General features: G+C 41.3%; 1 protein-coding gene across 2 annotated transcripts in view; it reads left to right on the forward strand.

Moving 5' to 3' along the window:
- mei4 (meiosis-specific, MEI4 homolog (S. cerevisiae)) overlaps nt 1-17,802 on the forward strand; it is a 51,064-nt gene that overhangs the window by 11,340 nt on the left and 21,922 nt on the right. For both annotated transcript variants that reach the window (XM_017485098.3, XM_017485115.2), the window contains one exon: nt 7,001-7,132. In XM_017485098.3, coding sequence (XP_017340587.1) covers nt 7,001-7,132 — 132 coding nt within the window. The remainder of the gene's footprint in view (nt 1-7,000; nt 7,133-17,802) is intronic.

Below are 17,802 nucleotides of genomic sequence, written 5' to 3' on the forward strand. Positions count from 1 at the left end.
CAGCAACCAGAGAAAGAAAATAAACTGTACTTCCTACCGAGTGTAGCCTGTCCACGCGTCGGCTGAGAAACGAGTATTTTTATCAGATGGATTAATTAGCCTGAATGGATGATTAAAAAATAATAATTACCTTGCAATGTGAAGAGAGAACATAAAAGGTCATAGCCACAATGTTCACCTATGAACTGTTCTGTGACATTTCATCCAAGAACTGTCATGGCTGGATGCGTAAAGAAAAAATATTGTGTAAATCGTTCACTGGCTATACTGCAAAACGTGCAGAGTAGACTATGTGTCTGCCCCAGATTATATGGCCATTCTGTCCCGGTATACAGTTTAGGCTTGTAAGATAAAGGGATTCAAATGTTCAGAATGTTGGTGTAAAAAAAAAAAAAAAAAAAAAAAAAAAAAAAAAAACAGTTGGTGCTGCTCATAGTCTTTATTTGTTTATTTATTTATTTATTTATTTGCCTGTTTTAAGTTGAAATTTAGCCTGTTTTGAAGTAAGCGTGACTTCGTATCCTGTAAACATGGCTTCATCTTCATTTCTCGGTCAGCCTTGATTGCTATAATGATCACTATGACCTGAGAGCAAGATGACCTTTGCAGTACATCACAGGACATGATCTACCTGTCCAAGTGTTTTGTAATTTGCGGAGGACTCGGATGCTGTGTTGATTTTTTTTTTTTTTTTTTTTTTGATAGATTCAGCACCACAGGGGCATCCAAATGAGGTCAAGCTTGGCTCACAGTGCTGCAGTTTTCTGCACTTGAGCGTACCTGGTTCACCGCAGCAGCTGCAGTTGAGGTCATAAGTTTACATACACCTTGCAGAATCTGCAAAATTTTAATCATGTAAAAAAAGAAGAGGGATCATAAAAATTGCCCCGAATAAGCTATTTTACATAAGATATTTACATATAGACAACAAGACCCAATAATAACTGAATTTACACAAATTAACCAGATAAAGTTTACATATACTTTTTTCTTAATACTGTGTTGTTACCTGGATGATCAGCGACTGTGTTTATGCTTTGTGATAGTTGCTCATGAGTCCCTTCCTTATCCTGAGCAGTTAAACTGCCCAGTGTTCTTGAGAAAAAACACTGCCCAGTGTTCTTGAGGTCCTGCACATTCTTTACATTTCCAGCATCTTCTGCATATTTGACCCCTTTCCACCAGCGACTATATGATGTTCAGATCCATCTTTTCACACCAAGGACAACTGAGGGACTCGTACACGACTATTACATAATGAGCGAACACTCACTGATGCTCAAAAAGGCAACCTGATACATAAGAGCGCTTAAAAGTTAACTAAATATAACGGCAGCAGTGCTTAAGGATCTATAGTTAGTGGTCAGGAGGCAGTCGGATGTCCTGGGATGAGCACAGGACAGTCTTTATGATTACAGCAGCATCAGTCTCCAGTATCCAGGTGCGAGTATCCACTGAATACTGTATATATTTATATATACTGTATATATTGATTCCCATCACTGGTTTCTAGCTAGAAACACTATAATACAATTTCATGCTGTACAGTTCAGTCTACACACGTTCTCTAAAACGCACATGGCTATATTTCTATGGGAGTGAAATCTCAACCATGATCAAATTTTATATGATCCGATTCAGTAGGCCTGGGCGATGACCGACTTATTGTCAATGATACAAATATGATGTGGTACATTAGAAACTCTCAGGAGAGGATAAAGACTATGGCTACACAATTATCCCCTCCACAGCAATTTTTCTTAGACTGTTTTAGTGCACTTAACTAGCCAGCTGGAAATACCTTATTACATTACATTAGCTACCACTTTTTAACCTTGTCAAGGTTTCTGGACAACCAAAACATGGGCCTGGGCAACACCAAGTTGTGTTTGTTCTGCTGTTGGTTCAGAGTAGTTTACGATTTTCTTATTTTGTTGCACCACAGCCAGTAAACTGTCAACTTCCCACGGTTCTATCACCCAGCAGTCAGACATATTAAGTTTACACAAAGAGTATCAAATCAACCTAAAGACACATTTGCCTCAGCAGCTTCAAATCTTTCCCGAGATTTATATTCGCAATTTATATTGGCACTCGGTGTGTATCCGAGCGGTTAGATAATAACTGCCACTCATGAATTTATTCACGCGTGACAAATTACACCGAGTTTTAGCTGGAAAAAACAAAACGTCCTGAAAGCGGCGTGCCGAGTAGGCGCAGGTGGAGGCTGAACGCTCCCGGGGAGCGAATGAAGCAGCAAATAATGTGCCTTATAAAACACGTTCCCCTTGTCTGAGAGGGAAGCGAGCTGATTGGATGGCTGCATGCTTACAATTACACTGTAACTCTCTTTAACAGGACATGTCATTTCCCGCGTCTAGGATTTGCATGTCTTTGTATTTATCAAGAGCTTTGAGATTAGCCTTCATGGTTCTATTAGGACTGACACTGTGAGCGTGATGAACATACACAATATCCCACTGAACTGAAGCTTGGTATTCTTAGAGCTCAATTTGTTCCTGCTGAATGACTGAGTAGTGAATGAGGTTTTTTTATTATTATTATTATTTATTTATTTATTTTAAGAATTAAATCTGAATGGAAATGTAAGAATCTCGGAAACATTTTCCAGAATATCGTAATCGTCATTCTTGAATTTCAGACAGTTTCTCGTTCAGCTTATTGTTCTATCTTAAGTGAAGGACTACAAAGCATGTGTGAGAAAATGATGTCATCCTAGCCTATATCTGGGTTGCCAGATATCCAACAATTCCAGCCAAACTTCTTCTCAGTAGAAAGAAAAGATAAAACTAGCAAAAACGAATAAGTTCAAGCATTGGAAAAGGGGGGAAACGGTCGCTGTGGTGTGCACGCATTTCTGGTTTGCAGTTTGTGCAATACGACATTCATAACTTCAGCTGTGTGTTCGTCACGTCATGCATTTCGAACGTGAGCAAACCCACATGGTACTTCTCAATGATTTTGTATTAAAACAAAAAATTGCTAAATATAAGGTTTTATACTTGTCTGGGGGGGGAGTGAATTAGTAAAGGGTGATGAGTGAGCTTCAGTTTCTTGGCAAGTAATTAAAATTTTTTATTTTCCCCACGTTTCATAAATTCACTGACATTCTCTGATGATGAGCATGGGATTGGAAATTTCTAAATGATTATCCCTGCTCCCTCTTGTTTCGTCTCCTTGTAATCTGCGAGGCTTCCGTTTCATCTGTCAGCGCTACGGCTGGCTGACTCGCTGATTCGCTCATGTTTTTAATTACATTTTTTAAAAATTATTTTCAATTAGCTTTGGAAGTGGATTCTCCTGCACGCATGACTAATTTGCGCCCTGGTGCTCAGCATTAATCTGTTTATTTTTTGCCCTGTAGCTTCTTCGTGTGCCAAGAGCGGAGGCTAATATAGAACAGGCAAGGGCGCTTCTGTCTCTCACACATTTCAAATGATGCTCGTGTTTGGGCTAAAGTGCTGTTTATGCTCATTTACATTTATATTCATTTATTTGCCACGTGCTTTCATTTAAAACAGCTTGCAAGTGGAGCAGAATTTGCAGTACAGGATCAGAGTTGTTAAAAGAGTGATGCAAAATGAGCATACAGCTTTAAAACTCGTTTCCTTCACCATCTCCTGCGTTGCTCGGAAGCTACCAAACTGCTTTTCGACATCTTCCAGGCATCAAGAATCTGATGTTCAACTTGTATGCATATTATTTTGTGTGTGCAGGAGTAGACAAAGCTGTAGCCCAGGCACCAAACAGGTTTTGTCTCTGGGCTATTAGTTTGTTTGGAACTCGCATCAAGAAATTAATTTTTAATTAAAAAAAAATAATAATAATTTTGTGTCACAACACTTACTTTAGGTCTGGAGCTGTCAAATCATTCAGTACGTTTACACGGACAACAATATTCCGATATTAACCCGATTAAGACGATACTCTGATTAAGAAACTAGCGATTATTGATGATCTTAATCCGACTAAAGTCATACTCAAAGTAAACACATATCGAATTAAGACGTGTGGAGTATTCCTGTTTTAGTCGCATTATCAACGTGTATTACAGACATGTACACACCTTAATCACACTATTAACGCCGTGTGGGAGTTTTCACCGCATTTTGCGACAAGACACGTATGCACACGGCAGCGCTCAACCGTTTGACGACAAACGAGAGCACGACTGCGCCCGAAAACGCGTATTTACCTACTATGTAGTAGGAGAAGTACACGTATCTCGGCTACTATATAGTAGGTAAGTACGCGGTTTGGGACGCAGCCCACGGCTTCAGGCAGTCGTCTATTTGCACGTATAGCATGACAAATAATTAACTGCACTTGAAGCTTTCGTAAAATTAAAAATAAAAACACCCAAAACTGTATACGGTACCATAATGAAGATCAACTGTATGTCGATACATGAAATTCTGGAGGAAACGTCGGACGGCGTGGCGTGGTGATGTAATGACGTGTGCCATTAATCGACCTATGTTCTACACGTACCTCGGCTACTATATAGACGGTAAGTACGTGGTTTGGGACGCAGCCCATGGCTTCAAGCAGTTGTCTATTTGCACGTACAGCATGACAAATAATTAACTGCACTTGAAGATTTCGTAAAATTAAAAATGAAACACCCAAAACTGTATACGGTACCATAATGAAGATCAGCTCTATGTTGATGCGTGAAATTCTGGAGGAAACGTGGTTTCATTGGTTATCTATTTATGATGGCACCTGTCAAGGGGTGGGATAATTTAGGCAGGAAGTGAACAGTCAGTTCTTGAAGTTGATGTGTTGGAAGCAGGAAAAATGGGCAAGCGTAAGGATCTCCAAAACATGTGCCGTATGCAGTGGTTAGTACCTACCAAAAATGCATCACAGCTTGCTGCGTTTGGGCCTGGGTAGCTGCATACCGGTCAGAGTCAGTAGCCCTTTCCACCGCCGAAAGCATGTACAATGGGTACATGAGCATCAGAACTGGACCATGGAGCAATGGAAGAAGGTGGCCTGAGCTGATGAAGCACGTTTTCTTTTACATCACGAGGACGGCCAGGTGCGTGTGCGTTGCTTTCCTGGGGAAGAGTTGGCACCAGGATGTACTATGGGAAGAAGACAAGCCGGCGGAGGCAGTGTGATGCTCTGGGCAATGTTCTGCTGGGAAACCTTGGGTCTTAGCATTCATGTCGTTGTTACTTTGACACGTACCACCTACATAAACATTGTTGCAGACCAAGTACACCCCTTCATGGCAACGATATTCCCTAATGTCAGTGGCCTCTTTCAGCAGGATAATGCAGCCTACCACTCTGTTCAGGAACGGTTTGAGGAACATGACAAAGAGTTCAGTGTGTTGACTCGGCCTCCAAATTCCCCAGATCTCAATCTGATCTAGCATCTGTGGGATGTGCTGGACAAACAAGCCACAACTCGCAACTTCAAGGATCTGCTGCTAATGTCTTGGTGCCAGATGCCACAGCACACCTTCAGAGGTCGACAGGTCAGAGCTGTTTTGGCGGCACAAAGGAGACCTACACAATGTTAAGCAGGTGCTTTTAATGATATGGCTGATCTGTGTATATAAACATTCATGTAATTTTCCCTTCACCAATAATGTCTTCCTTTTGCTGATATCACGCTAGATTTTGCTCTTTTTTGTTTTAGGCGATCCACATCACACTCAGTCATTTTTATCCTGACTTCAAATAGGAAAAAATTCGATTGGCTTCCTATTTAGTTGTTACACTTACTATGTAAGATATACCATGGTGCTGTTATTTATCCAATCAAATGGGATTTGAGATTCATACTCGGACTCACCAAAACCCAGCAGTTGAAGAATGGAAATACATCGCGTAGTCATCTTCAACTGTCCAGTTTCGGTGCCCAGTATAGTCTCAGATTCCTGTTCTTGGCTAACACGAATGGAACAAAACGTGGTCTTCTGCTGTTGTAGCTCATCAGCACATCCAACTCAAGATCGCTCAACTCGGTTGTACACAGTGTTTATTTGAGCTCCCGTAGCTGATCCGTTGTATTTGATAGTCTTGACTAAGTCTTGACAGATTTAATTGAATTCATTTGCTGTATTACATGCACTTGAGCCCTACCCGCATGTGTCCTCCTTTATTTCATTTGACCTCCGAGAAAGCTTTTAAATTATTTATTTATTTATTAAAAAATAAAATAAAATCGTCCTACCATTAGCACTCATTGTATGCCTGTAGGTGGCTTTGCCCCTTTGTTCTAGTTTGAAGAAGTCTGTGACCTTTTTAAAAGCCATTTTAGCCTCCAGCTCTGAAAACTCACTGCTCTGTTGTGTGATGTTATATGTAAAAAAAAATAAATAAATAAATACATTTTTTTTAAACCAGTCGAGACGCATGAGCAGTGGAATGTTTTCAGGACACATTACGTGAGCCCCCTTCACCCCCCACCCCACCCGAGTCATCAGCCATCCCTGTTGCTCAATAGGAAATCGAAGGGCTTCTTATTGCCTCTCAGGTGCTCAGTCCGCCGAGTCGATTTACCCCCACTGCATTTACGGCCAGCGCAAAGCTTTTAGAGCTTTTTATGCAGATTCTCACTCTTTCTCTCCGAGCTCGCATCTGAATGGAGCCGTAGGCAACTTATAGCTCGGGAGAATGGCCTGTTTTAAAATGCATGGAAAAATAAATGCAGCCTTTTGCTACAGTGGAAGTGGTCTTCATCACAGATCGAATGCGTCAGAGACAAATGATCCCGATAGGCTTGCGTAAGCCAGTGCGTCTGTATTTACGCAGCCGGTTTAACTATAGACACGTGGAACATTTGTCATATTGTAGTAATTACCTGACGTTTTTGCATGATTTATGATCGGTTCTTTGTGAACGGAACAGCAAGGGGCCGAGTGTTGAACCGTGTGTCCGTGACACTTAGGCTATAGGTTCTGTATACCCGAGACGAGGTCAAATGTGTCTCAGTGATGCCTTGTTTTTATCTTTCCCTGCAGTTTGCAGTGCAGAACAATTTGACCGAGTGTCTGATCTGTCTAGGAGGCGCCAGCGTGCTCGGGTCTGCGCTACTTAAACTCGGCCTGTCCCGCATCATCGGCCTAGCTGAGCATCTCTGGAGTGCGTGCCAGGTAAGACCACTGTTCTCAGATGTGTTCCTTGCCTAAAAGCGAACTGCTTCAAACGGACTAAACCGTGCACACGCGAAAGCTGGAGATTAATAAAAGGAAACCGAGCCGAGTTTGTTATTAAATTCGTCCTGCGATTGAGATTTTAAGACTGTATTGTAACTATGCTTTAAAGTTCTCCACTTGAGTTGCACATCACGGATCAGGGCGCTCGCAAGCAGCGTTTTTATGACCGCTCGCTCAGTGTGCCGTGCGCTTTTATATTCCAAGCGCCGGTCCAACAGAAACTGTGAAAGTGAAAAGTGCGAAAGCATAAGGCAACATGACGAGAGTCTCGACTCCCACTGAGCTCCGCTCTGGTAGGAAGCCTGTTGCGTACATTCGAAGGAGGACGAAGCCAAACACAGACACGGTTCTCTCTCTACAGACTGTGTGCAGAAATTGTACTTGACATTTGCGAAGGAAGTCGAGTCACATGTTTGTGAGTCTCAGCCCAAGCGACTGAGAGAACCGGAGATGGATGCTATAGATGTGTGTCTGTTTTCCTCTGGAAAGTTTTGCTAACGAAGAGTTTTGACTCCAAAACCAGCTGTAGTACACGCGCATGTGTACAAATATATACTGAAGACCAACTCAGCTGAACAATGGATTTGGATACAGTGTATATTAGCTATTCATTTTAGAAGAACAGATCACGGTTGTGATTTATTCTTCAACGAAAATGAGTTCCAGACAGTCTTATCTGTATTTCTGAATTATACAGGAGAAAATAGCCTCCTTTCCTCTCTCGCGCTCTGAAAACCGTAGTTTCAGTGACATGATCGACGAATAATAGGATTAAATGAGAATCTTAACATTTTATTGTCATTTTGTTACTCTACTAACTTTCTCTTATAGGACTCTAATGATATTTCCCTGTTACAATAACAATAACTTGTTTAAATGGCAAATAAGGAATTGAACAAGGTATTTGTTTTAAGATCTTTCTTTTCTTTCCCCCTATTCATCTAAACTCTACTCATATAGAGGTTCATCATTAATCTTAACTAGCCAAAATGAAACATGCTAAACTTAAACAGCCTTCATTAAGCAGTGAAATTGCTGCACATATTTCACAACTACATAAAAACATCAAGCCCCTTGAATGAAGTGTAATACAGTATGAGGCTACAGCATCATCCATGTCCTAAGTTTTATCCAGTAGGATTGTTGAGGTGCTGCTGTTTGTGCTGACTGCGTTGTACCATGCGCTTACTTTGTTTTGATTTTTTAAAATTGTTTTATTTATTTATTTATTTGACTTCTTTCTCATTGCAGCTTTGCTAAATTCCAATTCCATAGAATTTGGACTTCTGTCTATTCTTTGTGTTTACTGTCACTTACATTTAAGCTCAAGTGTGAAATGAGATCAAATCGTTTCTCTGGTCTCGTTTCAACTTCGTTATCTAAGCAAGAAGCCTATATGTTGTAAGTGAAATCCACAGGTCTGTTTTTGTTTGTTTGTTTGTTTTTTTGCTGCTTGGAAACAGCTCACAGTAGTGCGAGAGCTAATGGTAATAACGCTTGTGCTGCCCCTAGTGGCTTCACCAGTGTATTGCATTCTACTCGAGTGGAATAGACAGCACTGTGCTCTGATGTAAATCTTTTTTGGATGATCAAAAGGCTTCAGCTACAACAAAAGTAAGATGCCTGAAGAATCAGGAGTCCAAGAGCCGGGGTATAGTCAAAGAGATGGTTTATTATGTGCGCAAAGACAGCCTGGGCACTACATTGTTTCTTAAGAATGAGTCTTTATTGGTCACATATACAGTAGTGCAGAGTGAAATTGTTTTCTTTGCATACCCCAGCCTGTCAGAGTGTTGGGTCAGCCATGATACGGCACCCCTGGAGCAGAGAGGGTTAAGGGCCTTGCTCTAGGGCCCAACAGTTTCAGCTTGGCAGTGCCCCCGACCTTCCGTTCAGTAACCCGTTCAGTAACCTCAGCTTGGCAGTACCCCCGACCTTCCGTTCAGTAACCCAGAGCCTTAACCACAAAGAAAGACGAGACGAAAGGCAAAACACCTCGACAATAACATAATCAGGGACAGAAACGAAAAAACATCATGAGACCATGAGTAAGCAAAAATTACAATGAACTGATCTTAAATGATTGAATCATAATCATGGAAAATTAGGAAAAATATTTAACAGCTTTCATATTATAAACTTCTCTGTTATTGGTTAAATAAACAATGCATCGCATAAATGAGTCCATACAGGATTTCGCCGAGTTTTCTTTTGTGGTTGTTGCTCGATTTTGCTGCGGCTTTAAAAAAAAAAAATTGTGATGCAACTTGCTGAGGTGTTTTTTTTTTGCTTGCTTGTTTGTTTTTTTTTGTTTTTTTTTGCCGGAAACTACCTGAAATGGCGGAATTGCACAAAATTTTTTGCATGGTCTTTTGCCGTGATTGTTGTTAAATGAGCCCTTTTATCTGTACTCGTGTTCGAAGTTTCAACTTAACCGCCTAGCATCCTACTTATCTCAAATCAGGAGAAGCTGAAGGGTTAAAAAAAAAAACCCCACCACCACTGCAGTTTTCAAAAGCGTATTAATTCAGGAAAAGCAGCAATGGCTTCAGAAAGCAGGAGCTGGAAAATTCTGGAAAGCATGCATGTGCATCGAGTGGGTCGATGGTTAAAGAAATCAGCCTGGCGATTGGGAACTACATAGCTGCAGATACGAGACTCTACTTTGCATATTGGACAATGCAGGGTCTTATAATTACATGTAAATTATAATCCATGTAAATTATAATCAATAATAATTCTTACTTGCAACCGTACAGTGAAGGCAGTGTCTTCCTCTTGAGCTGCGGCTGATAATTACTCCTTTCAGAGCACTCTGCTAGGCTGCGAGCTTTTCTGTACTCAATCTGCACGCTGTGCAACTACTCAAGTGTCTACATTTGCCAGGGCAGCAAAAACACTTTAATTATTTGCAATTATGTCAATTTTATAAACTGTAGTTTTAGTGTAAGTTTAATGTGTTAATGTGTCTGCTTTGTCAAAGCTCCGCATTTTTAGCAAGTCATGTGGAGTCATCTGCCCTACGGAGCGTTGTCTTTGTATTTCGCTTGTTTTTAATTGTTACTTCATCACTCAGACTAGAGAGACGATCTCTGCACAGACAGTCCATCAATACTCTTCTGAACCTACAGACAAAAACCAGCCCGTGGAAGCTAGACAACTCTTTCGGTGCAATCACAGCAAACTGCTGAAGAGATGAGCTCAAATTGCTGTAGGAAAATGTCTTGTGTAGATGGAGTGCCAAAGATTCTTTGTGTGTGTGTGTGTGTGTCACAACAGCTGAAGTCCCTAAGAGGAAATAAGTGTTCTGACACTTAATATACTTCCGGTGCAATTATCCACTTCAAATATACACGCGTAACAACATTTTATTGACTAAATATAAACACAAATTCCATATTCATAAGATAAGAGGCATACACTAAAACGTGGTTTAAAAAGTATTCGGAAACTACTTTTTAAAAAAATGCGTGTAAACTTTCTATAAAAAATTATTCAAGTCCTAGATGTAAATACTGCAAAAACTGCACCTGGTGTCATTATATAAGACGTTGCCATTGGTTGGGAAGATTTTACACCACCAGTGGCGGTCATGCTGAAGGTGGAGGAGCATCTTAAAATTCAAATTTTATTAAGCAACAATTGAATGGAAGCTCTAGCAAAGACCTTAAATGTTACCGTCAGTACAACTGGATTGATGATATTCATATGCAGGTTGAAAGTTTTACATTCACATTTATATAGAGCTTTTCTAGACACTCGGAGCACTGTACGTTGTATGGGCGGGAAATCTCCTCAACCGCCACCTGGATGATGCGACGGCAGCCCTAGTGCGCCTGAACGCCCACCACACACCAGCTATTGATGGAGAGGAGAGACAAAAGCACAACTAATAGTCTCAGGCTGGATGCGTCACACAAGATATCACAACATGCTCTCAGACTAATGATGAGGAAGGTACGAGAGAACCCAGCAGTCGCTGGAGTCGAAAAGAGTTGCAGGATGACATGAAAGCAGCAGGAGCAGCAGTTACACACAGAACAACAAGCAACGAAACCACACCGTTCCTACACCGCATGCAAAGCAGCTCTGCTAAAAACAGAAGCACAGTGATGCACGTCTAAAAGCATGTAGAGAAATCCGATTTCTTTTGGAGCAACAGTTTGGTCAGATAATACAGTTATAGAAGTGTGACAATACTTGACATGTTTGGAGAAAGGGTTGAGCGGACGATCCCAAGAACACCATACCGACGAGTGAAGCATGGGGGTGGGAGCATCATGATCTACAGTGCTTCTCTGAAACCGGTACTGGGGCATTACATGTCATTGAAGAAGACATGAACTAAGGAAGGTATTGGGACATCCTTAAACTATTAGAGTGGGGAGAAGAGGAACGTTTCAGCAAGACAGCGGCTACAGACCTACAGACAAATGAATTCAAGAAAGCCTTGTCTAGTCTCCTGACCTGAATCCCTTTGAAACATTATAGAGGATTATGAAATTGTGAGTGCATCAGAAGGACTCTTTGTAACCTTGGGGAACTGACGATGATATGCCAAGAGGAGTCGTCCCCAATTTTAACCACATTTCTCCAAAAAGTGAATTGCTTCTTACTGTAGACGTCTCAGAGCTGTAACTACCATCAACAGCTTTGCGATAAAGTACTAATGTTGAACGAGTGCTTTTGTCCGAATACGTTGAATGTACTTTGGCAGGCCGTCTCGAATTCCACACAAATGGACTTTCTTTTTTTAGAGGAAAAGGATAAGATGTAAACTCCTTTTCATTCATTTTGTCATGTCGAGCCAAATATAGTAAACCAGTATGGTTATCACGCGCGTGAAGTTCTTGGAGGAGTGCTTGACCACAGTTTGAACTTTTTATTAAAAATTATTTGTGATTTTTTATTTATTTTTTTTTTCTTTTCTTTTCTTTTTTTTCCTGGTCGAACAGAAACCATCTCTGCTACAGAGTCGCTCTGCTCTCCTTCTCTCCACTCTCCATCTGTCTTCATTACAGATCAAATCAGGCTACTTGCACTTATTTGGATTCGATAACCAGTTTCATGTCCACGACAAGGGTCGTCTTTAACCGTCCTGAAGGGCTTGAGATTGGTGATTTTTTTTCATTATCACACCATCTGGTGAGTCACTAGTGAGCTGTCTTTGAGCCAGGAAACGGCCTGATTCAAGCCTTCCAGGGCTAGAAATGATGACTCCTGGCCAACATTTACTCCGAGGTTACTCCTCCTGATCTTCCTGAAACGCTCGTGTCTTTTTTATTCGGTGTTTTATCTTGGATCCCTGATCTGTGCTTTAGGACAAGCCAAGAGATATCTACTCTTTGCCACTCGGTGAGCTTGAAGATCTACTGTTTGTTTCAGGACCTGTCCTGAGAAGTAATGTATGCCTCAAGACAACCCTGGAGGGCTAAGCTTTGTTTTAGAACGAGCCTGGGAAGCAAACATTTGCAGTAGCACAAGCTGCAGAGAGAAATGATGGCACACGCAGGCATTGATTTACGTAGATGCACACAAAAGAGACAACATCCAGAGAAGAATTGCGTCCGTCTCGTGTCTGCTGTACAGTATGCAGTTTGAAGTGTTTTTACGTTAAGGTGTAAAATTCAGTACGTGTTTATGCACGTCGATTAATTTTGCACCCACACTGTGGTTTACTAAGCTTAAAAGTCACTACAGAGATGGCATTGATTTGCATGTGCAAATTAATATGGCCGAAGGGCAGGTATTAAATTGGCAAAATTCCAGTTTCCTTGGTTTCATATTGCATATTCGCTGTACTTTCGTACTCCACTGCCTTTGCAGATTCACATTTATCTTATTAACCAAACACACACTCATGGCTGGAAAATCTGTTCTTGTTACACGTCACAGGCAGTGACCTGGCAGTGTACTATAGAACTTTGATGATGTGTCAGTGTCTCATAATTATTCTGCGTGTTCTTATCCTATGAGAAGATGCCGTCTCTTAATTATTCATGACAGCACGTGGTGCTTTCCTACAGATGTAGTAGATGAGAGAGGTTCAAATGGGTCGAAGGAGTCCGTTTCAGTGGTGTAAAGAGTACGAGTGTGCTTTCTCGGGAGAGTCAATGAGAATTGGAGAAAGGTGGACTTCGGACTTGCTCGTGAAAGCAGTTTGCGTCTATACAATGTTGCTGTACTAAGTCCCGAGGACTTCTCCATCCCTTCAAATGAGGTGGGTGTCTAATTTTAACCATGACCGTTTTACTTGCCTTTTGAGCTAAATTAAAACGCTTAAAGCTCCGCAGGCCGTCGTGTGCAAAGCTATACAACGGGAGTCCGAATTGAAGGGAAGAGCCTTCGCTTTTTTTTTATTTTATCTACCATTCCGACACTTTTCTCATCCGCGCTGCCTCCGGTTTTATTTTCTGTTTTCCTCCATAGTTATGCCAGGGGCTAATGGTTTAAATAAACAGGGAAGAGGACCTTGACTGCTACCTATTGTGTTTCCATTTAGCCCTGGGGATTCAGGAGAAGAGAAGTCCTCTGCCTCATCTGCAAACTTTGTCACTATCCATCTTTATTGTGAGTGTTCTGAAGGCCCCCCCCTCTTCCTCCCCTGCCTTTCCCTGACACGCCCACTCCCCCTCCCTTCTTCTCACAGCCATCCGTGCCCATTTAAACTGCATTTTTCAAAAACATTGAGAGGTAGACTTGAGCTGAAAGATGGAGGTTTAATTTTCAATCCGTTGATGTTTACATGAAATACGATGCTGAAACTTCCAGATTCCAGATGTTGTTGTTGTTGTTGTTGTTATTAATAGATTTTTTCTTAAGATATTAGTTTTTTTTTTTCTTTCCAGTTTTCTTTCCATATCTGTGACAGTATGTGAGAGCAGGGCCAAAGAGGCTGACCTTTATTTTTAGACATTACAGGAATTTATTTGTGAGCATTTAGCTCCAGTTTATTGTGTCGTTGTGGATGGCAGGTTTTTTTTCTTCCCTTTTAGTGACCCTTATGTTAGGAATACAGAAAATATTACATGAGTTTCACTTCACCGAATAGTCAATATGCATTCGGGACATAGCAGTAGCTCTTGTCAGTAAGCAAGGGGTTGCAGCGGTTGGATTGATATACTTCACATGATTTCCCAGAGCCATACAGGAGCCCGTTTTTTTTCTGCTGTGTGCTGCTGTTCCTTTTTTTTTTTTTATTTTTAAAAGCTGGTTCTTGTACAGTCTGTAGAGACAGGCACTGATGCATTTATTTTAGTTTTTGCGTTGACATTTCTCAGACTCATCGGCAAGCTTCAGAACACGAAAACAAATCCATTCTCATCAGACAAACACGCAGAAACTTGGCAAAGCCAGGCATCATGGAAAAGCAAGATAACTGGGTGAAGGACACAAGGTACAAGGATATAGTACATATGAAATCCTGCAGTAGTGTAAAGCGATATACGCAAGCTAGTATTGTGATCACAAGAAGACTCGACTCTAATAAACGGTGAGTGAGTGTAATATTTGGATTTGTTCGTTCATTCATCCATTTTCAGGGATTCCCATATCATACAGGGTCGCTCGATTGACCTGCGGAGTCGAGAGAGAAACTCACAATGTCCACTTTTGTTTCGTTCTTTTATTTTACAAATGAATATTAGAAATGTCAAAGATGGATTATGTGTGCTGATGTTTTGAAATGGGCTTAGCGGATAGCACGTTCCCCTCACATCTCCAGGGTCGGGGGTTCGATTCCCACCATGGCCCTGTGTGTGCGGAGTTTGCATGTTCTCCCTTTGCTGCGGGGGTTTCCTCCCGGGTGCTCCGGTTTCCTTCTCCAGTCCAAAGACATGCATGGTAGGCTGATCGGCGTGTCTGAAGTGTCCATAGTGTATGAATGGGTGTGTGAGTGTGTATGTGATTGTGCCCTGCGATGGACTGGCACCCTGTCCAGGGTGTACCCCGCCTTGTGCCCGATGCTCCCTGGGATAGGCTCCAAGTTCCCCGTGACCCTGAAAAGGATAAGCGGTATAGAATATGGATGGATGGATGTTTTGAAATGTTAATGGGTGTCACATTCAGACAAGCCACGTTTAAAAGAATAGGGTACATGTTATTTTAATCTTTTTTTCACTATCCTGACACTAGCATAGTTCAACAATAAAAAATGGACAAATTTCCCTGTCCATCTACCGTCCCAAACAAACTAGCATTGTGTCTCAAATCATCGACTTACTTGCGTACAATTTAAACCTTTATTGAGGACTAACAATAACCTGTTTTCCTATTACAGTTAGCATTTGAGTTGTAAAAAATTCTCACGACACCTTCAAACCTAAAATTTGTCTAACACCAGTGTTCTGGATTTTTATTATTATTATTTTTTTTAAGATTAGTAAATACCTTTTTAATGTAAGGTAGGAGTTTTAGATTTGAGACACAGCTCATGATAACAGTCATGAGGACGGCAGGAAGTTTTAAGAGAGTTATTTGGTTCGGGCATTCCATCTAGCGAATGTAGCTTTTTAATCATCTGGATGTACATAAGATGCGCAGCGAGTGTGCGAACAATGGCACTCGCATTGCTGCCGCTTCTGCAAGCGCACACGAAGTTGCATCAAATATAAACCAGGTTGGTCTCCTACGCTTTGAGCCGTATCACACAGAATGAGAAATCAATGGTTGTTCGTATGCAGGCTGTTCTGGTGCAGGTCAATCAGATGAAGTACCACACAGTGCTCAGTCGTTTCTACGTAATGCAAATCGTTTGATCTGAGACCCTGTATACCTCCAGGTGCTAGTTGCTCAAGTGTAACACCAGGAAAAAAAAAAAATTCTCTCAGCAAGTGAAAATATCTTGAATGTAGGAGAAGGGGGGGAAACAGACAGACCTATGAGGGTGGTTAGGATCCGTGAGAAGGCTTTATTTCTAATTACAAAACAGTCCAATATTCAAAGTTGAAACACGCTCAAATTCAGAGGGTGAGCCATAAGAGTAGTTGGGTACACAAACAAAGGATCTAAACACATTCTAGAGCTAAACACGGCTCAGCACTTACAGAATTAGGAGATTGGCAAGACTTCGCAATGATTGGCTAAACTTGTGAGGTATGAGGAAGTAACAGGAAATTGAGTTTTTTTCTTAAATAATAAGTTATTTAGCTGGAAGAGGTGTGAGGTTAACAAGAAATAAACAGGAAATAGTGTAAATGTTCAGCTGTGTTGTTCGGTTGATCTTGCTGGTGGTTGCCACTTATAGAATTGCACAGTAGGCCATTTTTGCCGCGCCTCTTTTTTATTTTTTCTCCATTTGTACAAATTGCGAAAGGTATATGCTGCTCATTCGGACAGCTAGCTTTCCAACTCGACCGTCTTACAAGTAGTTAACCAAACTGCAATGACGAGAAGAGCATACTAGCCTAGATGCCACCGTATGCCGCCACAGCGTTTGTAAAATGAACTTTTCCGGCGTGAGCGCGGTGAGTTTCATGGCCAGAGAAAACGGTGCATAATTGGAACCGCCTCTCAGAATGCCGATTGCATCCAATTCATTGCTCCGTTTTCTACATATCGGATCGTCTCCTCCCCCGGCACCCAATTAAAGCGCGTGCGAAGCAAACGCCCGAGCAATGAAAATGAGAAATCTCTTTCGAGCGATTTGTCCAGACAGGATTTAATGAGGAGATAACGATGAATGGCGGGTAACGTCGTTTGAAGGTCATGTTTGTGAAAGTAAACAAGGAGTTTGGACTGAATATGTTTTTAATGATCAATAATAATGCGTAGGCAGCGAATTGCTGTTGATGATTAAAGTGTGTGGATAATGCAGATGTTTCAGGCTAACTTTGGAATCTGACATGAGCTCGTCGTACTGAAACTCTTTTTGAGACATTAACTAGAATGATAAAATGTCAGAGAGTCGCTCTTGTATCTGGTGTGATCGATAGAGTAACTGATCAGCCATGACAGCTTGAACCCCAGTTAAGCTTTAAAGGCTTCATGTTCTTATTGTCTACTGTATATCAGGCACTTTGTTACTTGATATATACTTTTTATTTGCATCTGGTTCATACTGTATTATCACACCATCAGAGATCTCGTGGCTCGAATGCTAATTTCGCCTATTTTTTCCGTGGCTCGGGTGTTGAGAGGAAGTGGCATATGGTACAGTAGCTTATTTGGCCAGAACTCCAGTGATTAAGAACAAAACATAACTTGCATCTGCTAGCTATAGCTACCAATTAACTAATGATTTGAAATTCAACTCCTGAAATGACTGTAATTAGGGATCTTTTTAGTACGATAGTCATATCAAAGCTCTTGTTCTTCCAGTACCTGACACTGGTACCTGACATTTTGCAAATTTCTTTTCTCAAGTTATGTGAGACATGTTGGCAATGTAAGACAGTTTGTCCTTGATTTAAAAACAGCAATTTAACACAAACAAAACAAACAAGGGCACACGGTGGCTTAGTGGTTTGCACGTTCGCCTCACACCTCCAGGGTCGGGGGTTCGATTCCCACCGTGGCCCTGTGTGTGCGGAGTTTGCATGTTCTCCCCGTGCTGCGGAGGTTTCCTCCCGGTGCTCCGGTTTCCTCCCCCAGTCCAAAGACATACATGG

Source organism: Ictalurus punctatus, chromosome 2 (genome assembly GCF_001660625.3).
Source record: "Ictalurus punctatus breed USDA103 chromosome 2, Coco_2.0, whole genome shotgun sequence".
In the NCBI taxonomy this organism is placed as follows: Eukaryota; Metazoa; Chordata; class Actinopteri; order Siluriformes; family Ictaluridae; genus Ictalurus; species Ictalurus punctatus.